A 26,221-nucleotide genomic window follows, 5' to 3' on the forward strand; every position below is an offset into this window, starting at 1 on the left:
CAGCATGTCATAAACAGAAACAAATATTTGATTAGTTTTTGTTTATTTTGCTTTGATTATTTAGTAGAAAAAGTACAGTATCTTTTATTTATAGTTTAAGAGAAATTCTAGAGTTTGCATTATTCATGAGCAAAGAACAGAACCACCCCTCTCTGTGATTTATTAAAGTGGCAATCCTGGAGGTATTTTGGAAATACCTGCATACAATCTGTACCACAAGGGCAGAAGTGCTGTTATTTCTCACTGCTCAATACCTCTCTCTCCAAATACCTCATCTCCATTTGAAATTCCTCATTTGAAACATAGGCCAGGTTTAAAGCCACCCTCACAAAGCTCTAAACAATGTTGGCCAACTTCAGCCCGGCTGCAACTCTCTTGAAATGAATGGATTTGAACCTGTCTACATCACGTAGGGTGACCAGATGTCCCGATTTTATAGGGACAGTCCCGATTTTTGTGTCTTTTTTCTTATATAGCCTCCTATTACCCCCACCCCCATCCCAATTTTTCACATTTGCTGTCTGGTCACCCTACCACCAGGCCTGAACATGGTCCAGTGTGTTTTAATAATGAGAACACTAAGGGAAATTTGTTTCACTCTGGATTCCATGATATGTTCCAAAGAATGCTATTTGAATAAAACACTGAGGACACCATCATTTTGTCTAGTATAGTGCCCATCTGCTTCCATTTAAGAATTTCAGTCTACACAAAAACCCCACAATTCTTCTTTGTATTTAAAATAGGGCTACATTGTAAATATTCAGTGTAAACTTCATTGATTAGAAAAGGAAACTGCAGATGCCAGAAACAGGAGTATATTATTATTCTTAATGTCTTATATCTATGTGTCATTTCTCAACCCAGAAAATTCTAAAGAGCTTTACGAAATGATATATCATTAAAGAACCACTTCACAAACTGCTGAAATGCATCCACCTTTGGTAGTTGTTTATGAGTGCTCAGCAACATTGTACAACTGTTTAGAACAAGAAATAAAAAATAATCTACCCAGATGAAATTACATAGAGAATTTTAGGTAGGCAAAACACAAACAAATTTAGCCAGGATATAAAGGAAAAAGGATAACCTATTTTTCAGAGAAGAGTCATGGTACTATTGATGCCCATGAACCATCAGAACCCTATTTTTATATCTTGTCTCAAAGGTGGTATTTGTCAGTTCTGACTGGGAAGGAATTATGCCCCAACCTACTGAATTATCAAAATCACTTCCTGAAGCATCCAGATTTTCCTTGGATGTTTTCTGTTCAAGTGCTGACCAAATCAGACCTGATCGTGTTTACAGTGTGAGAACGGAGGAGATCACAGCCTGTCTTTAATATGGCTGCAGGCTTACTGAAAGATCTATCAATGCATTATTTTACAGACATATTCAGAACAAAGTTCCTCTCTTAATCCTATTTGCAATGTTCTCAACAGGTCACATTAAATCGTACAGGAAATCAATAAACAATATATTTCTATTCTAAAAAAAATGAAGGATAAGGGAAAACATTACAGAACTATTCTACAGTAGTTTGTTTATGACAGTGTAGCAACTGCAGATAACCCAAAATTCATCATATAGAAACATGGTTCAGTGCATAATCATTCCTTACTGAAATTAATCACATTGGAAACAAGAAGGAAATAATTCCTTTTAGAAGGCCAAGTGTTGTTTGTTATCCTCACACATATAGTCTCATTGAAGTCAGTGGAAATACTCATTTGAGTAAAGTGAACAGAATTTGGCCATGGCGCCAATAGTTTTCTAGAAATTAATAATTACAGTACACATATCTCACTTTGCAGTAGATCTTACTTTAGACTCAGAAGTTCAAGACACTGCTTCGGTGCCAGGTCATTAAAGCTGTAAATTCTGAAGCATAGGTGTATCACGATGTATGTTCTGTTAATTAAGTCCTTAAAGAAAGTGTGTTCCATAAATCACATCAAAAGTTATCCAACTAGATGGTATCTTCCCAATCTATATTTCTTCAAAATCCAAACTGTTTATTGTGTCTCCAAATCAGAAAGCTACTTGTGCAAGTGCTAGGGCCTGATCCAAAGCCCACCGAAATCAGTAGAAAGACTCCAATTAACTACTCTAGGCTGTAGATCAGGCCCATGGTGCTTCAGTGGAACTACTCACAGGCCGAACTACTCACATGCTTAAAGTTCACCATGTGCTTACATGTGCTGAGCAAGGGCTTATAAAAGTATATTTGTCTGTATATATTTGTTATTGTTTCTGTTTTACAAAACAATAGAAACTTTTCCAACAGAAAAGATAAAACACCTGTGATTTTTACTTGGCAATGTTTTTTTTCAGGGGGCAGTGTTAGTTTTGGCAGGGTTTTGGTTTTGGTAGGGGCAAGGATGGTGTCCCTAGCTTCTGTTCGCCAGAAGCTGGGAATGGGAGACGGGGATGGATCACTTGATGATTACCTGTCCTGTTCTGTTCATACCCTCTGGAGCACATGGCATTGGCCACTGTTGGAAGACAGGATACTGGGCTAGATGGACCTTTAGTCTGACCCAGTATGGCCAGTCTTATGTTTTTTTGTTGTCTTGGTTTTGTTTTGCTGAGTGTTAATTATTAAATCTATTTGAATATGTATTTTATTTTCAGTAAAATAAAGGAATTTTGAAATCACGTCTGTCAGCATAAATTGCTATCATCAATCAATGTATAAGCTATCTTATGCTCTTTTGGGTTGTACTGACTAACCTCCTATAGTTACTTTCACTGCACAAGTTAAGAGACAGATTCTGATCTGTTACACTGGTGTAAATCCAGAGAAGCTGGCCTGAGTTAATGAAGTTTTGAAGTCAGTGGAGTTACTTTGGACTCACACCAGCGTAACTGAAGTCAGATTCGAGTTCTAAGGAAGAAAAACAAGCATCTCAATCTCCTGTCTTACTTTTGAAGGTATCTGGTTTAAAAACAATTGTATTAATTAAAGTGACTAGAGAGTATTTAATAAATAATAATAATAATAATTTGTTTAAGACCAGTTCATAGTACTGGACATCTTTAAAAAAATAACATTGGGCTCATTTTGGTTACCAATGTAAGAAAACTATTCAAAATATCAATTTGTTGAAGTGAAGCATTATCTTGAAACTAGCCGTCGTGAGATTACTGAAGTACTACCAAATAGCGTTCTAAATGCTGAACTTGTAATTGGAAATTATTCTGAGTTAAAATTTAGCCACTGAAAATTCAATTATTTATCAACAGGCTAGAGGATAGAGTTGTGGGATTTTTTTTTTTTTTTTTTTAGATTTAGCTATCATAATTGATCAAATCTAAAATGTTTGATATTAATAAGATACTTTTAAGATGACAGGCATAATTTTAGTCTCTAAGCCTTAAATGTGCCTTCAAAAATCTTGAACTACTGCAATTTAATAGAATATCCACATTTTTCTTGCCAAGCCACTTCACTTTGTGACCTTCAAAATCATTAAATTGACCCAGTCCAATAATTATAATTTGTAATATGGGCAACCCTAGGATATGCTTCATTAACCAATTACCCTAATTTTATAAAATAAATAAATGTTAAAAAATCAAAAATGTCCTTTAAGATGAGATGGGACAGATCCTTATCTGGAATAATTTGGAATAGTTCCATGCCTAATATCTGGATATAAAGGACTATCTGAATTCCATAACTGAGTGAAATATGTGTCCTCATTTCTCATACTGTACCTTACAATGCAGGTACAACAGCATAATTAGCCACAAATTGTAATTTAAACAAAAGTATAAGTCATAATTTTCTAAAATGTCGTCATTTTAATAACTTGACCTTTCTGAATGGGAATCTGTGGCATCAGCTGAATGTAAATATCCTTCAATAATTTAAGAAAACCATGTACAAACATAATACAATCATCAGGGCTGGACAACCTCTGCAGAAAGGTCACAAAAAAGGCAAATAAATATAGTGTTCAAGTTCCAAGGTCTTTTTTAAAAAAGCAGGAAGTGCATTTTCTCCTGCAAAACATTTATAATTTGGTCATTTCTCTATGTTAACACTCATAAAGCATGATAAAAGTATTATTAAATAAACAAACAACTCCCACTAGAAAACAAAACAAAAACATTAATTCAAACTCTTAGGAAGAATCAGTACTTTCTCTCTAGTGCTTTATTCTATAAAAGAGCACCTGGGAGTTCCTCTCCATTTTTTCCACTTCATAGTGCTGTTGCAAACTAACTAAAATTCCTCCACTCTCCAAATGTTTATTTGGATGTTTGTAAGAAACATTCAGTTTCTTCACCATCCATCTTCAGGTGACACTTCAGAAACAACCCTTTCCTTGGTAAAAGATCATTCTGTTGTAGCTTCCAGGTATCCTTGTATCCACCCAAAATACGACTCTTCCATCAGTTGGTGAACAGTAGACCCTCAGACATTCCGGGTTGGCTGCAGTGCACTTCCTTTTGGGGGAGATGAGGGTAGGAGTGTATTTTTATTTTGTTGCTGATGTTTTATAAATGTGTAACTGGGAGAGAAAGGAGATTTTCTAGGTACCAGAAGGTCCCCAAAACCTTGACCCAACCAGACGTTGATATCTGGGGTAAAATCCTGGCCCTACTGAAGTCAATGACACAATTCCCATTGACTTTAGTAGAGCCAGTATTTCATCCCTGCAATCTCACTCAAAAACAGACTGTGTGACACACCTGGCCTCTATTTTGAGAGATGTTCGTGATTGATGAATAAACCCTTATTAGGACTTCCTGGAAGGAAACACTGCATGTGGCTAGCAGGAAGCACAGCAGCAGAACAGATTAACATCTAAGAGGTGAGAACTAAAAACATGCTTCTTTCCCCATATTACATCAGAGAAGGATGAAACTTCAAGCACAGGACATGACAGGGAAAACCATTTGATAAGCATACAAATGCATCTCTTACCACAGCATCATTGTGTGTGTTTAAAATAACTGAAATTCGACTGTAGCAGTTTTTGTATTCCAACTTAATAAAAGGGAAGGATTATAGTGTGGCAACTCAGAGAAAAGTCTCCTACCCATACCAGTAAAATTTTGAACATTGACATCTTGAATGGTAGCTGCTTCATTCACTATCAACCAGTGTCCCTAGTTACTAGTAAAGATTGAGTAAACCTACTCTCTTTTGTTTGAATATTTCCACATCTGTTAAAAGATCAATTTATATATAGCCAAGTATTGTTGGGGGTATTTTTGGTTTTTGGTGGTGTCCCCCCGCCCCGTACTAATTTAATGTGGGCCTTTCCACACTGGAGGATTGTCTAAGCATCTATGAGAGGTTACAAAAAATATATCTTTTTTAGTTGCAGTTTAATGACATTGCCAGTGAAAAAGAACTTGCTTCTCTGTGATGAAAGTTAGGAGTGGGAGTATTTGGCCTCGTTAGCTAATTATGACATTGATAAGCACTTAAGTTAGTCAGTTTTTCACTTCTGTCATTTGCTTACAGTCAGCTGCTTAGTTTCAAAACGTTTTGACTGCTTAAAAGGGAATACATCACCATTTCCTTTCCCCAATCTAACAGCACTTCCCAATGAAATAGTTTCAATCATGCTTCATAAAATCCACTGCAACTATATTGCTGGAAACATAAATCCTCGAGCTAGGTTTTTAGTATTTCCAAAGCAAATGATGCCAGTGATTGTTGACTGGCTTATTTTTGTACCCAGCCTCCTTCTCTATTAAAAAAATATAATGTACATATGATTCAGGTTGGTTTTTTTAAATACTTGTGCTGGTGATGTGAATGTCCTTGCTACTGCATCCCCAAATACTCAGACTCAGTAGAAAAAAATCCCAAGTGTTTACAGAGCAGCCTTTCAGATTGTGAAAGGCATTTCAAAAAATCCTTCAGTTTTTGTCATTTCCTTTGAGTAAACTTTTATCTATACATTCCTTGCCCAGACAATGTTTATTTTTCAGAAATGCTGATTTTTTTCTCCTGTACCAACCTAAATAGAGAGATTTTCATTACACAGATACTCCTCTCACTCCCATTCACCATTTATTGCAGCCGATTGAGGTTGTTTGTTCCTTCCACATCTAGTCAGTCTCATTCTCCCTAATTTTCTAATACAATTCCCTTGCTCTACAAAAATAGTGGTTTTCTGTTGACAATGACACCAGATACTATATTATATATGTACCAAACACACACACACACATACCTCTCTCATTTGTCATTGTTAAAACTCTTGTTCAGTCTCCCTTAATGGTATTTGTAAATTTCACCCCACTGCGTAACTCCTGGCATTTGCAATGCTAGATTTCAAGGCTATGTAATCCTTTCCAAGAGCAGCTAGAGAATAATCACAATTTGCAAACTTGCTTTCTTCCATTCGCCGCCTTCCAGGCACTACAAACACCACCTATATACCCTCTACACCTAGCTGGGTCAATGCAAATTCTGAGGGATGCTTCCCCCACCCCTGTGTATGGCTATGGTGAAAATCCTCCAGACTGTTACTGAATTGTTAATTGCAATAGCTCCAGAGCTCACTCAGAGATAGTGAAAGCACAGAGGCATTTCTGCATAGCTCGAGAGCATCTGATGGCTCTTTGCTACTTACCACTTCTTAAACAAAATGTCTAGTGTGCCAGGAGCTTTAATCGTAACTGCCATTAAGTGGGGATTTGCAGTGCTCTACAGCCCCAATGCCTTTTTTAAAAAAAGGTGCAACAGTTCGCACAGGCACTTTACAAGCTAGTGTATAAAATCTCTCTGCTGTAGATAGTCATTCCTAACGCTTCCTGGTCTGTGTGTGCGTGCTGCTAATCTGCATCTGATTGTGTCACTTCAGCTCCTATGGAGGCGGGGGAGAGGGGAAGAAGAAGAGGGGGAAATGAAAGGCTTCACATCCAAAATGTCAAGCTGTGCTTGAAGAATGATAGAAGACAGACTGGTTTCAGACTCTCACTCTCTTTTCTTAATACAGCCAGATACTAAGAGGTACAATCACCTGAATGGAGCTCTACCACCCCCTGCTGGCAGAAAAAGCAATGGAGGGGAAAACTGTCTGGAGCACCAGCTCCTACACCATCCCTTGACTGATTTTTTTTTAAATCCCCCCCCCCCAAAAAAAAAAAAAAAGAATTGCATGCGATACACATACACACAATCATTTTTCACCAGGTCCTTGACTTTAGTGTGGTGATTCCAGATATAATTTGTAGATCCTTGTACAAAGGAATAGGGGGGAAGGAAGAGACTGGTGTACCAATCTAGTTCAGTTTTAAATTAATACCAAAAACTTGTCTGAACAGTTTGAAATAGTGTAATTAGTTTACACAAATGGGCACAGTCAATGTGTCACAACCACAAGCACAACCCCTCTTCACCAGTCCCCCTTGACCTTCTCGCTCCCTAAAAGTAGCATAAATCCTGAAATAAATGTATAGGTAACACAGAAAATAACAAATCTATATCTTAGGGACAATTGCTGTAGGATGTGTATACTTGTACTAAGGAAAATTAAAGCAAACAGTACATACAGGTGTAATCTTAGTATATTTCACTTCTCTCCAAACACCTTCGTTTTTAGCATTATTTTATTTTAAATGTTATACACACCCCCCTATATCCAGAGATATATTCACATATTCAACTCACTGTCACAGATACCCTGCTTTACTGATCACAACAATTCACCTTCACTTTGCAACAGACTGAAATGAACCATTCTCAGCCACTTTTTATTACAGAAGGAGAAAGAACTTGACAGGGAGGCTTCAAGTATTACTTCTCACCGACAACGGAGTGCAGGGGAGAGCACAAAATCTTTTTTCCTAAAAATAAAGCCCACGTTGGCTGCACACAAAATAGCAGACCTGTATTTCAAAACATGCCTCGGTTTGAGGGGTTTTTTAACTGACACAAACTCTTGCCAAAAAAAAAAAAAAAGCAAACAAACCACACACACACACAAACACACACACACCCCACCAACCCCAAACACATTAATTATTAGAAAAAAAATTAAGAAAAAAAAGACAAGATCCCAAGCAAAGCAGCTAAGTACAGTTAGCATCTTCCAGCTCTTTTTCTTTTCTTTTCCATCTAAATGACTTATTTTTTTCCTTGCAGACATTTTATAAGAAATAACAAAACACAACTTTGGGGGGGTGGAGAGGTTAAACAGGCTTCCTCCCCCCGATGGCCTTTGGAGTGAGACATTTGCTTATTTTTGGTTACTGTAATTAGGGCGCATTCTGGTGTGCAGGGTAGCTAGGAAATGCAAGAAAAGCCCCGCTCCTACCTTGCCCGCAACTGAGGAGCAATCCGAGCAGGTAGAGAGAGAGGCGGCTCATGTTCAGGAGCTCACGCTGGTGGACAGTTCCCAAGTTAGAGGTGCCGAGCACAGGAAAACCCAGCCACCGCTGCCCGCCGCCGCTCCCGGCTCGCGCGCACAGCCCGGGCAGCGCCGCTCGCCAAGTGACTGCCAGCGCCGCTCCGCGCCGCACTATATCAGGGAGGCGGCGGAGGAGGCGGTGGGGAGGCAGCGGGGGAGGGAGGTAAGTATCGTGTATCCCTCCGCGCGTGCTCTCTCTCCCCCTCCCCCCCACACAGAGGCGCGGGGATTCCTCCGCCGCTCAGCCCGCGGCTGCTGCTGCTGCCGCCGCTGCCGAGCTCCCTTCCCCGCCCGGCCCCGGGGGCTGGTGCAGCCCGGCGGGAGGGAGGCGCCCCCCGGCATCCGTCCGGCCTCTCCCATGCACCCCAGGGGAGCAGCTGCGGCTGGGCCGAGGAAGCTACCTGGGGGTTGCACGGGGCGTGGGGGCGGCGAGGTTGCGCCTCGCTCCCGGGGCTGCCAGCGCCGGGGGCGTTGCCGGCAAGGGGCGCAGGGCTGGGCGGCAGCGGGGGCGCTCGGCGGGGAGCCCCCTATTCGCCGGCCGGGCAGGTGAGCAGCGCTGGGGTTGCAGCTCGCTCGTGGCTCGCAGCCGGAGCTCGCCTTTGCAGGAGGGCTTGTGCCTGTCACCTGCCGGATTCGGGCCAACGTGCGTTGGGCAGGGTGCGTGGGGTGGGGGTGGCGGAGGTGGGTGCATTTGGTCTTTCATTCGTGGGACAGGCATAGGTGCTGCTGCCGTGGGTGTGCCGCCCCACCCCTGGCTTGAAGTGGTTCCCATCATATACAGGGTTTGCGGTTTGGGACGATGGCTCTCAGCACCCTTGCTTTACAAATTGTTCTAGCACCCCTGGGGGCAGGTGAGAAGGCCTTTGCATGAGGATTGTCTCCCCCCCCCCCCCCCACGCGCACACACACCCTGTTGTGAGCATAATGCTGTGGTTTATCTTGCTCTTGTCAGCCTTTCTGTGTGTGTTACAATATTCTAATATCGGGCAATGAGACATATGGGAGCCTCATTTATGTTTTTAAAATGTCACAGATCTTTACACTTATTCATTTATTTGTCTAGGAAATTTCCTGTTTTGACTTTTTATTAACCAAAAAAAAGGGGGGGCGCTCTACGATTTGTAGGAGTTTATTTTGAAACCATTCTGCACTAAAGCATACGGCTTGCACTCTACGTTTCCTGATACTATGGTCAGTACAGTCTTGTTACAGACCTTGCTCTATAAAGAGTCCACTTTTTTTTTAAAAAAAAGGAGAAAAAACAGGAATTTTTAACCAGCATGACTTTGAAAAGGTAAAATCCATCCTGTTCTTTATTGAACTTTGGTCTCAGGAGCCTCATGAATGAACTTATCACCTTACTCCCTCTCTGATACATGCTGGGAGATAGAAGCAGATTTATTTTGACAGAAAGCTGTGATATGTAATTAACAAAAGACTACTCCAGTTTAACACTTCCATAATATTTGAGATCCTTTTCCCTCCAGCCTTTATTTGGGGATGGGGATGGAGATGGGGATGGGGGGGGGGGGACTGTTTATAGAAAACTAACCTAAAGTAACATGATAAATATCTTCAGCCTGACACTTGCTGGGAAATATTCATAAAAAATTGGAGCTACAGGAAAGGAAGATTATACCATTAGCTAAACCTTGCTGGACACAACAAGAAATATAATACAGCTGAACGGTTGCCTTTAGTGGATGACATTTAGAATCCTCAGAAATATATTCAGATAATATTAATAGAGAAATAAGTGAGACACTTGTGGTCAGTGGTTAATCTTTACTACATACATCAAATATGTAATTATTCCAAGGATATGCTAGGCCACCCTGTTCTTAAGGGGAAAAGTTTTTTGAGCATACATTTCAAAATGAAAAAGAAGCAGCTTCTTGCACAATGAAAATGAGCTTGGTGACTGCCATTCTGTATGAAGTATTACTGAAACCGATATATGGCAGGTTCAGCAGTCTTTGACTTCAGTAGGCTAAGGATCTAATCCAAGCCTAAAAGGGAAGACTCCAATTGATTCCAATGGACTTGGGCCCTCATTTAGGAAAGCACTTCAGCATATGCTAAATCCATACTTATGTGCCTTCCTGAATAGGAAGGTTTTTCTGAAACATGGTCTTCATGCCTAGCTAGAAAACTTTGAGAAGAAGGGGGGTGGGGGGAGTTACTGCACAAGACAAGAACCCCTTTGCGTTAAGCAGATTGGATTCGATTGCCAAATTAGTTTACCATTTGTTTTAATTTTATTTTGAAAACACTACCATGCAACAACTTGATATATAACAGAACTTTGGTTATTATTATTAGGGAAAAAAAGCGTTAAAAAAACAAGACCAGAAACTAAAACGCAAAAACAGACAGTATGGTCATCTTCACATTGACACTTTACATAGAGATTGAACTAATATAACAGAGGTTCATGTAACACATAGCCTATGATCTTAACTTACAGTAAATGGCAAGAAATCACACATGAACTTCATATTTGTCATTTAAAAAATTTGCTGATGATTATATTCAAAAGATACTACAGTACAAGAGGAGGCAGGAGGTCAGTGGTCACAAACTCCAATTAGAATGCCCCAGTTGGACAGATAAAATTGTAATCCTTTATAGATTCATATGACCCCAGATTTTTTGTACTTTCAGTTATAAACCTGCTAAGAGTTTCTCCATCAGTGCTGTATCCAAGAGCACAATTGTTATTGCACTGAACTGGGATTAGAAAACCATTTTCTAAGTCTGACTCTTTATTCTGACACTGTTACTAAAATACATTTTCCTGAAGCAACAGACTGCTCAGATATGGGCTGTTCGAGCAAATAGAGCTAAAGGGATGGGCATTTTTTTTAATTGAAGAAAGGTCAACAATGAAGTAAGATGTAACAGAATATCACACTCAGAACTTCAAAATAAAGACTACAAGACAATGTGAGAAATTATCATACCTGCTACAATCCCCACCTAGGTGGTTTTTGGTGATCATGACAGCATATTAAATGAACAGAAGTTTTGAATTTTGAAGCACTGTAAAACTTCAGTCTATATCAATATAAGTAGTGTCTGCCATTCCTTGGATAAAATAGATACTGTTCCTTCAAGAGAATGGACCATACTGGAACAGTCATCTGTGAGTCTTTTACATAACCATTTCTTAAACAGTAAGGACCTATTTTCTGGATAAGATCACATGCATAACAAGTGCACTGATTAAAAAAAAAGTTCAGTTGTTCATGATTACATGCTGCTTACTCAACATGCACATTGTTACATAAGGCCTGTAATGTAACTACCATCAAACGTAACACCCCCAAAAGGTGATGAGAATATCCAACTCTGTAACGTTCTGAAACAGAGTAATAATCAGTCTCAGAAGTGGCTTTAATGTGAAAGATTGAAAGTCAATGTTGATATGTCACCACAACATTTAAAGAACAAAACAGTAGTCACTGGGAAAAATTAATGAGCAGGAGAAAGGTCATTGTCATAATTTAGGGGTAGCCATTATTGGATCCATACCTTATTATTTGTGTTATCATAGCACCTAGGAGCTCCAATCATGGACCAGGGCCCCATTGTGCTAAACACTGGACAAACACAAAACAAGCCAATACATTCATTTAATTTGCAGTAAAGGTGATAAGTTTCACAAGACAACACAAAACAAATAACGTCTCTGAAACTTGCATATTACTATTTATTACAAAACAGCAAGTGTGTTCAGCAAAGCTCTGGATTTTGAATATTCAAAACTATATTAAGTCATATGCTAGATGCTTCATAGAAGGATGGTTTGGCTATAATATTGTATAGGAAATATAGGGGGAAATATCAAGGGCTACATTTTGCCACTTTTATTCAGGATGAGTACTTAAGTGGTGCCATTAATTTCAATTAATTTCAGTGGGACTACTTGTAAACTACTAGTCAGCATGAGTAAGATGGCAAAATTAGGCCCTGAACATATGGTGGCAAAATCTCAGCTGGTGTAAGTTGTCATAGCTCCATTGATTGGTGTAAATTGTCATAGCTCCTTTTAAGTAACTGGAGCTATGAAAATTTACATCAGCTGAAGATTTTTCCTTCCTTTATAAGCTCTATGAGACATGGACATTATTTGTAAAGGCTTTCACTTGCTATCTGAATAATAAAGTAGCAGTTATTTTAAAAAATATGATTTGATGCATGCACATACTACACAAATATAATTAAATACTAAAACTTAAATTCTGCTGATAATGTTGTTGTATATTGAATTATGGGTTCTTTGTTTACATTCCAACTGGTAAGAAAACCAACTAGCTTTGCCTATCTATCTTGTACAGTTTGAAATTTTCATGAAGTACCTTGAAAATCAGTTAAGTACCCCTGGAGACATATGATCATGGTTGGCAATGATTTCAAAATAGACGATGGCATTTATAGTACTAAAGATTGTTGTATTTAGAAACACTGACGAACAATTGTAAACAAGTCAAAATGTTCTAGAATAATTGCCTAACACTTCAGTAGACGAAAATGAAATAAACTCCTTTTTTTTGTTTGTTTTAAACATATAGTATCTTTGTCTTTGTAGGAAACTGTCTTCTTCAAACATTTTGACTAATTTTCTGAAGTGTATGTGAGCCAAATTGCTGATCTTCACCGAAGTGAGTAATTATCCCAAAAACGCTTATTTCTTATGAATACCGAAAACACAATTAAAGAAGCACTTTAACAGTGAACAATAGCATTGCAATGGTGAGGAAATGATATACAATAAACAAAAGACAGTTTCATAAGTATTTGCACTACTGTTATGTTTCAAGTTCTTAACATCTTACGAAGATTTTCATAAAGATCTAAAATTACCACCATTTAGATTAAAACTTTATGAGTAACAGTCATGTAAAATTATAACATTGTTTTCATTATATTTAAATTCTCCTTAAATAAAGGATTCTCCTTTCAGCTGGAGAAATTTCAATGGTTTAGAAATTATTCTGATGCATGCAGAGACTTACAGGCTGCCATTATGGAGATAATTGCCTGTTTTATTCCTGCGTTGGAACAAAGGAAAGGGGATATATTTAAATAATATATATATAATTTTGTCCAGTTAAAATGCTGATTAATATTTAGTGACAGTGAGGCTGTTTAAAGTAGATTGTATTAATTCTGATACAATACAAAACACTGTACTCACAGAAGAATCAATAATATGGTGCATTTATATAGCACAGTGGTTCCCAAACTTGTTCCACTGCTTGTGCAGGGAAAGCCTCTGGCAGGCCGGGCTGGTTTGTTTATCTGCTGCGTCCACAGGTTCGGCCGATCGCGGCTCCCAGTGGCCGGGGTTCGCTGCTCCAGGCCAATGGGAGCTGCGGGAAGCGGCGGCCAGTACGTCCCTCGACCCGCGCCGCTTCCAGCAACTCCCATTGGCCTGGAGCTGCGAACCGCAGCCACTGGGAGCCGAGATTGGCTAAACCTGCAGACACAGCAGGTAAACAAACCAGCCCAGCCTACCAGGGGCTTTCCCTGCACAAACGGCAGAACAAGTTTGGGAACCACTGATATAGCACAAGAAACTACTGTTACTCCTTTTGACCTTAGTGACTAGTCAGAGTTCCAAGTCCTTTCAGTTGGAAGTAGATTCTGGTATTTTCTTTCATGCAATCTTATTTATTTAGTTTTTTTTAGCTTACAGCAACACGCGTTTTTAGCCAACATCAGTCCCAAAAGCTCTCTCTCTAGCTCTCACGCTGTGCTTACAGGATGCTGCTTGGCTTTCTTCCCCCTCTGAGTTTCTCTCAGTTTCCAGCTTCTGACTCTCTCTCTCTCTCTCTCTCTCACACACACACACACATACACACACACACACAAACAAAACCTCAGCAAAAGTCCTTTGTTCACAATCCCCATTGTCTTAGGTGGTGGGCTTGCGATTAACTCATCCTAACAGTTATATTAATTTAAGGTTGTGTTCATACCCAATCTCAAAGAGGTTTGTGATTTATGCAGGCACCAGTACCTCTCAGCATAGGAGTACTTTTAATGGATCAAATGCAGCCCAAGTAGTATCTGAGGCGTGGAACGGAGCCAGACATTTAAGTGGATCGTGACATGAACCTCACATCCCTAAAGTTGACTGCTTTGCACTTATGTGGGCCACCCAGCTTCTTGTCACCCAAATAACCATGGCTGGAGATGGACATTCTTTCCCACATACTGCTGACTAGTAGTCTGCATCTCCTCTTGTCAGAGTCACACCTGGATGTGGTTATCAACTCATTTATGATTTCTAGGCTTAGTTACAGAACTTAGGATGAAAGTGCCAACCTTAAAAGGCACAAACTTGTTCAGATACAGCTGTCTATTCAGCAACTCGCATCACTCCAGTGCTCCACTCTCCATTAGCTTGTCATTGAATACAGAGTGAAGTTCAAACTTTTGGTCATGACATTCAAAGCTCTCCATGAGCTCAGTCCATGTTTTAGATTGTATACTCTTTGAGCCAGAGATTGTGTCTCTTTCTGCACTTGAAAATCAACTAGCAGGTTTTGGGTGTTATCATGGAAATCATAAATTATAACAAGCTATGTTACATCAGGTAACTTGATCATGACCTCCTATGCTGCACTAGCCCAATGGAACTGTCAACCTCAAGAGTGAAACTTTTGTATGCAAGAACTAGGCCAAATGGTCTATAACTGTAGAACTTACTTCCAGATGTGCTCAAAATCACTACAAACTTCAGAAGCTTCAGAAAAAAAAGTCACCCTTCCACGCTTCATTTAATAACCAAAATCCAAATCATGTTATCAAGACACAGACCAAAACAACAGACTTCCTACAGAATATAGAAGAGGGATCAGTAACGTTTGCACGCGGCCTACCAGGGTAAGCCCCCTGGCGGGCCGGGCCAGTTTGTTTACCTGCCGCATCCACAGATTTGGCCAATTGCGGCTCCCACTGGCTGCGGTTCACCACTCCAGGCCAATGGGGGCTGCGGGAAGCCGTGGCCAGCATATCCCTTAGCCCGTGCCGCTTCCCACAGCCCCCACTGGCCTGGAGCGGCGAACCGAGGCCAGTGGGAGCCGTGATCGGCTGAACCTGCGGACGCGGCAGGTAAACAAACCGGCCCAGCCTGCCAGGGAGCTTACCCTGGCCGGCTGCATGCCAAATGTTGCCGATCCCTGATATAGAAGATAACCTTCTTGATTTAATATTAGTAAGGAAGTCTGATTTCATGGTGCTAGACATGGTGTAAGAATATAGAGAGATTACATAGGTATTCTTGGATTCTGCTCAATTTAAGTATATCATAGACCTGTGTCTCCGCCTTCCTTTTTCTGGTGGAACCTGTGCAAATATTAACTCCCATAGTCCTACCTGGTCAGAGAGACCAGGTCTTGTCCTACAATTTGTGCAACTTGTACGGAGGCCTTAGATAGACAGCCAGAAATGAATGGGATTGTTTGATTGTTGGGGGAAGATTTTATGGCTGGGGACAGCACAGAAGGAGAGTATTGGCATTTGGAGGAATCAGGAAGAGTCATCTTCCTAGGTTTATCGTTCAAGGTGGAGGTGAGATCATATGTGAATTCTGAGAGAGGGTGCTGAAAAGCAGTAAAGGAAGTTCCAGTGAATGAAGTCTTTGAAACTTCTATGCCCTGTGAAGTGGAAAATTCAGAATGTGCTTAGGGTTGATCCCAGGAGAGAGAGAGAAAGACTGCCCAGAGTGATTGGAGTAGTAAGAGTTCATTTGCATGTCCTCTGGAACATAGAAGTTGCCATACTGTGTGAAAGCTGTGGTCTATCTAGTCCAGTATTCTTTCTCTAAGAGAGGCCAGTACAATATGTTTTAGAGGAAGGTGGAAAAAAAAAACATAGTTGACAATTATGGAATTACCTGACTATTCAGGATGTTTGTTTTTAACCTCCATCAGTTAGTGGGGTCTTGTGGCCTGAAACATGAGTTTATATACCTAATTGTTTTGAATTTTAGCTTTTATCCTATAATTGTGGATATAATTTATCATTATTCATATCAACGTCTAGTCCTTTTCTGAAATCTTCTAAACCAGTGGTCCAGAAACTTTTTTTTTCCCGTAGACCACTTGAAAATTGCTAAGAGTCTCAGCGGACCACTGAATGATCTTTCCAAATGTTGTTTGTGCCTTTAGTTAACTATTGTAAAGTGCTTTGGATAAAAGCGCTATATAAAAACAAACTTAATAATAATTAACTTTTTTTGTTCTACAAATAAAAGCACACAACTCATATTTTAATATCAGTAGTCTTACCTTTCTAATGTGATGGATGTGCCCTCTCTCCCCTGTCATGGCAGCCCCCAAGCTGGGTCTGGGAAGGAGGGCGCTATCTCCCCCTCTCCTGCACCACAGTAGTCCCCTATCTGAGGCTGGGAAGGAGGGAGGTCTCTCCCCGACAGCTGCAGCTCTGGAGCTGGGGAAAGTTGTCTCTTTCTCTGGCCGACGCAGTCCTGCACATCCCAAATTCCCCCCACCCCCGATTCTCACCCCACTGCCCTCTCCCACCTATCCCTTATTTCCCCTAAGGCCACGACCTCACATGTGTGTCTTCTCCAAGGTCCAGGCACCTAATTAGTGCCTGCACGGCTCCACTAATTAGGTGTGTGACCCTTCATTCTCTTGTGTGAGGCCACCCAGGAGCTCACCTTAGAGGGAACTATCCGTGGACCACGTGAATGGAGATTGTGGACCACTGGTGCTCCACGGACCACAGCTTGAGAACCTCTCTTCTAAGCTCTTGGCCTCAATGATACCTTGTGTCAAAGAGATTCATAGGATAATTATGTGTTAGTTGAAAAAATTATTTCCTTTTAGGAGATTTAAATTTGTTGCCTTAACATTTCATCCCTTGCTTTTGTACTGTGTAGAAAGATAAATAAGAGAACCCAATTTGCTTTCTCTAGACACTGCATTACTTGTGTAGACTACCATGCTTGTTTGCCTCCTTTCAAAACTGGACAGTCCTGGTCTTTTCACTGTCTCTGTCTGTCTTTACATGGAAGTCTTTTTGTGCCTCTAATCATTTTTTTTATTATCCATCCATGGCCTATGCAATTAGTTATATCTTTTTGAGATAAAAAGGCCAGAACTGAACACAAAACTCTAGATGAGGGTGTATCACTGATTTAAATAGTGAGATAATAATATTTCCAGTGTCCTTTTGTATATACCCCGTTGTATAGTCTCAATTTTTATATACCCTAAGATTCTGTTTGTTTGTTTTTACCACTGTGCCATTTACCAGGTGATCTGTCCACTCAGTACACAGCCAGTTTACATGGCCATATGGTTCTGCTGCATTGTGTAAAGTTACCTAAACTATGGCAAGTATATCATTATGAAAAAAACATAAAATACACTTTCATTGTCCTTAACTAGAGCCAAGAGATTTATCCAGAATTTTCCAGAATTTATGTCAATAATGTACTTCTTTCATAGTAATGTAAATACCAGTTGAGTGAGCAAATGTCAGGGTATTCTGACTATTATCCTGAATCAGGCTGAAAATATCTTATACTGTAGAAGATTAGTGTATAATCCAAAGTACTTTTCCATGTAAAATTGTTTCTTCCCTTGCAGCTACATATCACATTACTGAGCTCATTTAGACACTCTTAGGAAGAATTTGTTTTCCCTTAAGGCACTTCTGATGTATCAAGAACAGTAACTATTTATCATTAAATGTTTGAGATATCTGGCAAACAAGAACTCACTTAAAATAATTAATTGTAAAAACAGCATACACTAGTTTACAGAACTTGACTACAACCAATGGAGAAATTAAAAGTGGCGTAAATATTAAGGCAGAAGAAAATCTAGAAAGTATTTGAGTCCATTTGCTGTTTTTAGAATGAATCAGCATAAAATGGGAAAGACCTATGTGCTTTGTGTTCAGATATATTTTCTAAATGTAATATTGATAAATGTTGTGATTAAATGACAAAGGATGAAATCCTGACTTCTTTGAAGCCAATAGGAGTTTTGCTATTGACTTCAATGTAGCCAGGATTTTACGCAATACATTTACTAGCTTCTTTGTAACAATTGCATAAATAATTCTTTTTTCCTTTGTGTGCATGTGTGTGTGTTTTGTTTTTCAGTTGTTTGTTTTTAATCGTACAAATAATTGCTTCCCAGCCTGGTCCTAGAGCTTTGAGCCCTTAAGAAAGTTCAGCTAGACAGCCAGTTCTTTAAAACATCATTAAGGCCCCAATCTTGCAAATTTCTCTGTTCAGGTAGACCACTACACCCACTCAGAGCCTGGTTGGCTTCAGTTAGGCTCTGCACAGATGCAGGGCTCTGCCCACATGGAATAAATTGCAGAATGAGGGCATACAAAGAGTCAGTTTTCAGAATGTCCCTGGTCCAATTTATCTGTTTGCATGCCCAATTTATGCCCACAAAAATGTGCAATTTCTGGTTGGCAACAGACCTATAGCAGTGTGGGGTATCCATCTTCCTGCCATATATAACAACCCGCTCCTGGACAGTGAAGGGTGCCCTCATGTATGTGTCTTTACACTGAAGTGTCAGGATGAGGTGCTCACAAAGCTCCAGAAATGTAGGTTTCTTCATAAGAAAGTTCTGGACCCACTGCTGGTCATCACAGGTCAGCTAAATGGCATGATCTCATCACTCTGTGCTTGTGGCACTGCACCAGAAACACCCGTCTACATAGGGAGCACCAGCAGCTATGCTGGTTGTACAGAGCAGCATCTACCAGTGCAAGTCTGCAAGGCCAGGGTGCTTCTCCTTTGCTGCCTCCTCCACCATGAAATCCATCAGGTACCTTTGGTGGGTCAAAAAACACTGCCGAAATGTCCACTGACACCTCGCAGAAGCTCTGTCGGTTTCCTGACACAGCTATGAAAATGCAAGCAAGATAATTTCTTCAATCAGCGCCTCCTTCATGTTGCTGGCTCTGGTATCTAGGAGCACAAAGACCAAAATGACTCCCTGGCAGGCTGTTCAAACTTCCTGTAATGTGCAGAGTGGGCAGTAAAGTTTTTCACAGAGCATCATGGTCAGAGAGCTCCAGTGGTTACATTTTGAGAACGCTTCAGGGACTCTGGGATGTGATTGGTTTGACTTGGGTTAGCATGCAGCATAGATGCCAGAGGCCCGGGTTAGAAAAGTTTTAATATAGGGTTAAGAACCATTGCAGAAGCTCAAGCCCAGGGTTCTCTAATGTGTGTCAGTTGACTCAAATCCCACTATCCCTGGGCTTATTTTGCAGTGTACACACACCTTTAGTGTCATGGTTCCCAAAGCTGCAATGGGAGGGGTTCTCCAAGTCCCCCTGAAGGGCTTCCCCTTCCTATAGCAGTGTGTTTGCTTTAGAAGTCATGCTGCCTTTTCCAGACTCCTTCTGTTTCTGTGCTGTAGCAGCAATGGGGAGGGACCAACTTAAGTTAATGCTGTTTCAAGCACATTAACTCCCTATTGACTTTTCAGGTGAAAATCTACAGGCTCAGAAAAAAGATGATGACATGGACAGCATCTGGTCCCCTTCTTCTCTCCTCTTGGCTTTGCCCTTGAAATTCCAACGTCCCAGGAAGAATGATACAATGCCAGAAAACCATGGCAACCCCCTGCATATGCTCCCACAAAGAGAGCACACCAAAGCTGGGGCCCAGTTTGCAAAAGAGGAAAGGACAACCAAGACTCCAAGTCAGCATTATCTTGGGCCGTGTAGGCCACTGCACAGTAAAACCACCCTTTCTTGGAGGGTGATTCTGGGGCAGGGATCAACAAGGGAACTCTCCTAATGGACTCTTTTGACCTTTGGGTCTCATTCTAAGCTCTGTTTCACGATATCCTTCTCTCAGATGCTTTATATATATATATATATATATATATATATATATATATATATATTCATTCATTAATTATGCCCATGTCTGCTTCTTTTCACTGTCCCTTTGATACTTTTGTCACTTACCATGCTCAGAAACCCATAAGGATGTAATTTGTTTACTATTATTGTCTTAGTCCATGTTTGTTCCTTGTCTGTATGCTGCTAGATATCAGTTTTTGGTGTGAACATATACACAGTCACACTTGGAACACACAATGGGATTTTTTTTTTATTATCACCTTATAGTGTTAGGAACTCTATCTAACACTGGCACATTGCATTCTGAAACTTTCTGGTGGCCCAGGGATGTAAGAAACTTTTGATTACCTTTTGCAATACACAAAACAGAAAAGCAGTGAGTTACTGGGTATAAATGGGGTCTTGTTGATCCCAGCACAGTTCCCCAGTATACAACTCAATGTAGCTCTAGACTTTGAACAAGTTCAGAAGGAATTCTGTTAACACAATACCTAAGCCAAAGCCAAACACTTCATTTCTCACTCCTCATTTATTCAAAACTCTAAAAAGCCAGAAACCTGCGAGGAAGTAGTATGTTCCAGAGTGGTACTGAACTTTTCATTTCCCTCTTTTACATCAATTCTTTAGGGGAAGCAACTCAATGATATTATTTAGGATTTAGTTTTTCATTGTGATATAAGGTGAGTCTACATCCTGCTCTGCATGCTCAGGTAAACCTCCTATGGTCCTCATTGTGAATCAGGGTTGCAGAACTGAGCCCTATGTGTCTTTGGCGATGGACAGTTTATTACAGTGGTTCTCAACCAGGAGTACAGGTACCCCTGGGGGCATGCAGAGGTCTTCCAGGGGCTACATCAACTCATCTAGATATTTGCCTGCTTTTACAAAAAGCTTGTAAAGGGAATCAACAGAACTTTATAGTGGGGGTCCATATCCAGGTTTATAGTCTCCTTCTTTTGAATATAGTTTCTCTACCTTCTTTCTCCTCATGTGCACCCTTTCTATAAGAGACAGACAAGTGCATGTAAAAACAAATCCATCTTTGTACAAAATGTGATGTATCTACCCTCTTTGCTGTTTTTGATATTAAAAAGATATTTGATGGTTGTACCTATCTGATTTATAAATGTGATTTGTTTATATACATATTTTATAAAAATACAAAATTGTATAATTTCCTAAAAATCTCCAATCCACAAACAATCCAGCTTCCACATGGTATACAAATATATATTCAACTAGAAAGATGAATGCTCTGGCAAAAAAAGAAAGTCAGAGTCCATGAGATCAGCTATGAGAGATGTGTCTGTTACACCCACAGTATTTCATTGTAAGATCCTACAATTACAGCCAAGCATTTCACTTCCCTGAGTGTACAGCTAGTTATATTTTAAGAATGAGGGAAATGACTGTCTACTACACTGAGGTATTTATAAAGTCATCATCCCCATAGTGTCTGAGTGTCCCCAAGCAGGAAAGAAAATCTCTCTCTCCTTTTTCTGCAAGTAGGAATAGCTAAAAGGTAGCTGAAGTGTATGTGTGCATGTGGGAGCAGCTACTGTAGGAAAAAAAAAACTAGGGCAAGGAGCTGAACTTTGTATTTAGTTCTGAATGCATGAGAGGTCTGTGGTTATTTTTATGTCTCCAGGAATTCCAGAGTCTAAGTCCAGTTCCTATAAAGTTCCATCTCCTGCAGTCATGAGCCTTCCCATTTTGATCAACAGCTTCATAGTCCATTGGAACATAGCTATCAGTCAAAGTTGTGGAATGAGGCACATTGATTCAGGTAGCCAGAGCCAGATTCAAGGAGAGATTTTAATATTAAAACAGACCTTTAATTGGATGCTGTAGCTACTGGAGAGAGAAGCACTCTAGGGTGATGTGTTCATGGCAATCTGTGTAACTGGGCACACATTCTGTGCCAGCTGAAAGTTTTTCAGACTACTAGACTTGAATGACACTGAATTTAAAAATAAATGGAAACATGGTGTAGTAGATGCAGCAGACGCCCCTCCCCCTCTGGGTCAGAGGGAGGCCACACTGCCTCACTACACCATCGGAATCACTGCCTAGTGTCTGGGGGAATTAGCAAATAGGCCTTAGTGTCCCAGCTGGTCCAGTAGGGCTGAACCCCAGATAATCAATGGACTGTGACCCTTAGGGAGGAACAGGGCCTCCCAGGAGTCTGTATGCTCTGACTCTTAGGCTGAGGGAGAACAGCCAGCAGTCCATAATCCCTGGGCCCTTTTATCAAGGGCCAAAGCAGTCACCACAGTCTGTGGGTTCTGGACCCGTTTGGCCGGGTCAATTAACTCTGGGCTGTTGATGCAGGGTAGGAGCAAACCCAGTGATTGGGCGTCCTAGTTCCGGTGGATGGCCAACTAATGCAGGCCTCTTCACGTGCAGACGGGAGGCTGTCTGCCATCCCTGGGGATGTGGCCAGGGAAGTCCTGGCAGGTCTGTGGCAGACACAGGTTTTCCAGCGACCAGGGTGTCGCTAGGCTTAGCAGCAGAGTCAGCAGCCTGGAGTGAGCAGGATACATCTGTCTCCCTCAGTGTTACAGCCCCAATTAAGCTGGAGGCTCCACCCTTTATACTTCCTGTTCCTGTTACCCACATCTGGTGGGAGTGGTGAGGCATGTCTGGCTCTGCCCACTTGGGTACAGCGGGTGGTTCCTCCCCCTCTGTCTTGGAGGGAGGCCACACTGCCTCACTACACCTGGATATGCACATGAACATAGCAACTGCCATAGTGAATCAGACCCATTGTCCATCGAGTTCTGTACTCTGTTTTAGATAATGGCCAACACCAAATACTCCAGAGGAAGGTGTAAGAAACCTCCTTATCCCTTGTAGTTAGAGAGTGGTTTAAGCCTCATTGTGTGGGGTTTAATATCTCTTCAAAAATCTATGTTAGCATTAACTATGATAAATTGATATTCTTGTTATTCATACAAATGGTTGTTCCTTTTAAATCTTGTTAATTTCTTGGCAATGAGTTCCACAGTTTAAATGTTGTGTGCAAAGGTTTTTCCTTTGATCAGTTTTGAATTTGCCATGGAGCTAATTCCACCAGGTGCAACTGATCCAGCACAGTAGCTTATTCTAATGTCAAACTGAAGTCTATAGCACAATTTAATGAGTGTGTGAGCGAGTATGCCAGTGTGACAGTGTCCCCTCTGGAGTGTTGCAGAGTCCACTAGGTCTGGTGGTACGGTTAGTCAGCTCTTCTTGCCTGCGTCCCTATGATAATCCCATTCTGGGCTATAAAGGTTGTTAGTCACAGTTCAACTGGGATATACACATTTACCCTTATACTTGATGGGGTTAACTGGACCTTGTCCTCAGGGAATGCTACAAAGTCCTTTGATTCTTAAGACTCTGAGGTATTAGTAGAGGAACCCAGGCCCACCCACTCTACTGGGTTCCACCTCAGAGCCCTTAAACAGGCAGGCAGAATCAAGCCTCAGTAACTCCTCCTGCTGTGCCCTGATCTCCTTCCTACTTCCCTTAGTCCTGTGGGTATCTCCAACCTGTCGATCTGATCAGCTCTTATCTGGGGTGTTGTCTCTGGGCAGCTTCTCACCAGGACTTTCTTTCTCCAGCTTGCTTGCTCCTCTGGCAGCCACCCCTCCCCTCTGCTTCTCTAGCTTTTTTATTCTCTCGTTTGCTGTAAGGCTGCCAATCATCACTAGCTGGTGTTTGCTATGTTAACTCCTTGGATGCCAGGCCAGCATGGGATCTATACACCCCATGACAGGGCACAAGCAAACAATCTATGTTTCAATGAATGCAGCCTAATGTAAGGTCTTACATCGAGGAACAAAGAATGCAGTCTATGTTTACGTGATAGAGGACTCTGTCCTGGGAAGCACTGACTCTGAAAAAGACTTGGGGGTCATGATAAGTAATCAGCTGAACATGAGTTCCCAGTGCACTACTGTGTTCAAAAGGGCCAATGCAATCTTTGTATGTATAAATGGGGGAATCATGAGTAAGAGTAGGGAGGTTACAGTTCCTCTATATTTGAGACTGGTGCAACCTCTACTGGAATATTATGTCCAATTCTGGTATTCACAATTCAAGAGGGAGGTTGATAAATTGGAGGGGGTCATAGAAGAGACACAAGAATTAGAGAACTGAAAAACATGTCTTATAGTGAGGCCTGAATTTACAATTCAAATTTAGGTCAACAGAAGCCGCTTTCTGTCAATCTAGTTATGTTTGTGTTTACACTGAAATTTGTCTTCCACCGATGTAAGTGCCCCTGTAACAGAGTTCACTCAACACTGAGGTGCCTCCTGCGGGCTGTCCTGGGGATTAGCTCTGTTCACCAATGCACCCTCCTCTGGTGGTGCCTCACCACTGTCACTTTTGTTCCAGGACCCGCGCTTTTCTAAGGCCAGCTGCATCCTCTTCAGCAACACAGCCCTCCACATGTGCCACATACGGTGCTCCCCCACACCCGGGGGACCTGCAGTCTGCTGTTCAGCCACTTCCCTTCGTGGCTACTGCAGCATATTGTCTGGCCACTTCCTTGTGGCTCCAGCATCCTCTTTGACTTTGCCTAAAGGCTTCTGCCTGCAAACCCCAGCTGCCAGCCGGAGCTGTCTCTGGCTGCCCCAGTCCCTGCTTATAGGACTTCTCTGTCCAGGATTCTGGCAGTTCTTTCAGCCCTCTAGAGACTCCGTCCGTCCGTCCGTCCGTCCGTCCGTCCGTCCGTCCGTCCGTCCTCCCTGGGCCCTCCAGCACAGAACTGCTCTACTCTGCCCTGCAGCTCCCTTCTTATATAGGCCTGCTTGGCCACTCCCTTTAGCCCTTCTCTGATTGGCTGCCTCCTGTGCAGCCTCCTCTAGGGCTCTATTAACCCCTTAGAGCCCAGTGCAGAGCAGGCATCCCATCACAGCCCCTTTATGCGGGCGTAGTGACACCACCTCCCCAACTGGCATAGAACCATGGCCAAAGTATGGAGGTCAATGCAGTGTGAGTGTAGACACTGTATTACTTTTCTCGACCGTAACAGTCTTCCAGCAACTGTCCCACAATGGCTGCCACTAACTGCTCTGGTCACCATTGTGAGCTCCATTCCCCAGGGGTCACATAGACCAGAAGCATCCCCCACCTTTAAAGCATCCCGCCTGCAAATTTTGGAATGAGTTTTCCTGATTGCCCAGCTGAGCAAGTGTACATAGCAGTAATCCATGGCTGGGTGCAACTGCCTAGTTGAAGATGTTGGCTACACACTCCAGATATGTTCTTCCCTGGAGCAGACAGAAGATATTGGATCCCCTGGGCATGTGGGGAGAAGAGGATATGCTGGAGCACCTCCAAACCCCCTGTAGAAATGTTGGCATCTATGAGCCCATTGCCTGGGGGATGTACAACAGGGGCCAGCAGCAGTGCCATGGGAAAGCCAAGGAGCTATGGCAGGCATACCAGAAGACCAGTGAAGCTAACCATTTATTGGGTGCAGAGCCACAGACATGCATCTTTTACAACGAGCTCCATGCAGAGACCCCCACCCCGACCATGAATACCTCAGAGGAGCCTGAGTCACAGCCCCCTGGCCATGAACAGCAAGGAGGAGGAAGTGCATGAGGAAGCAGAGGTGGAATATGGAGGACGGGGGACTGGAGGATCCAGCTGTGCAGCAAGCCAGACTTATTTTTGATGCCATCGCAATCCAGCCACTCCCACAAGTCAAGCACAGGTAAGCCCGATGCTGGGGAAGGAACATCGGGTATGCATGTAAATAAATTTTCCATTACAGGAATGGCACCTCTAAGTTAGCAGGACACAGATTTCTACTTTTCTTTAATTTACTCACACTGGAAGAGGCAGCGGTACAACAAAGAGAAGTAATGCTCTTGTACACTTACTACCCATCAGATCAGTGTGAAACACTGTAGTTGTCAGAACTGTACAGTAACCCCATCCACATTAATAGGTGCATTGTC

The 26,221-nt window shown here is 41.6% G+C and overlaps 1 protein-coding gene and 1 long non-coding RNA gene across 5 annotated transcripts in view; one reads left to right on the forward strand and one right to left on the reverse strand.

Moving 5' to 3' along the window:
• NCAM2 (neural cell adhesion molecule 2) overlaps positions 1–8,453 on the reverse strand; it is a 558,500-nt gene extending 550,047 nt beyond the window's left edge. For all 4 annotated transcript variants that reach the window (XR_012161242.2, XM_073363287.2, XM_073363298.2 and 1 more), the window contains exon 1: positions 8,289–8,453. Coding sequence is in view for 3 of the 4 variants with exons in the window: in XM_073363287.2 (XP_073219388.2) it covers positions 8,289–8,340 (52 nt within the window). In the remaining variant the exon portion in view is untranslated. The remainder of the gene's footprint in view (positions 1–8,288) is intronic.
• A 316-nt stretch (positions 8,454–8,769) lies between these two features.
• Positions 8,770–26,221, forward strand: part of LOC140894810 (uncharacterized) — a 73,398-nt gene continuing 55,946 nt past the window's right edge. Inside the window, exons 1-2 of the long non-coding RNA XR_012153948.1 lie at positions 8,770–8,927; positions 12,973–13,045. This is a non-coding gene — a long non-coding RNA (uncharacterized LOC140894810). The remainder of the gene's footprint in view (positions 8,928–12,972; positions 13,046–26,221) is intronic.

The sequence above is a fragment of the Lepidochelys kempii genome, chromosome 1, assembly GCF_965140285.1.
Source record: "Lepidochelys kempii isolate rLepKem1 chromosome 1, rLepKem1.hap1, whole genome shotgun sequence".
Classification (NCBI taxonomy): Eukaryota; Metazoa; Chordata; order Testudines; family Cheloniidae; genus Lepidochelys; species Lepidochelys kempii.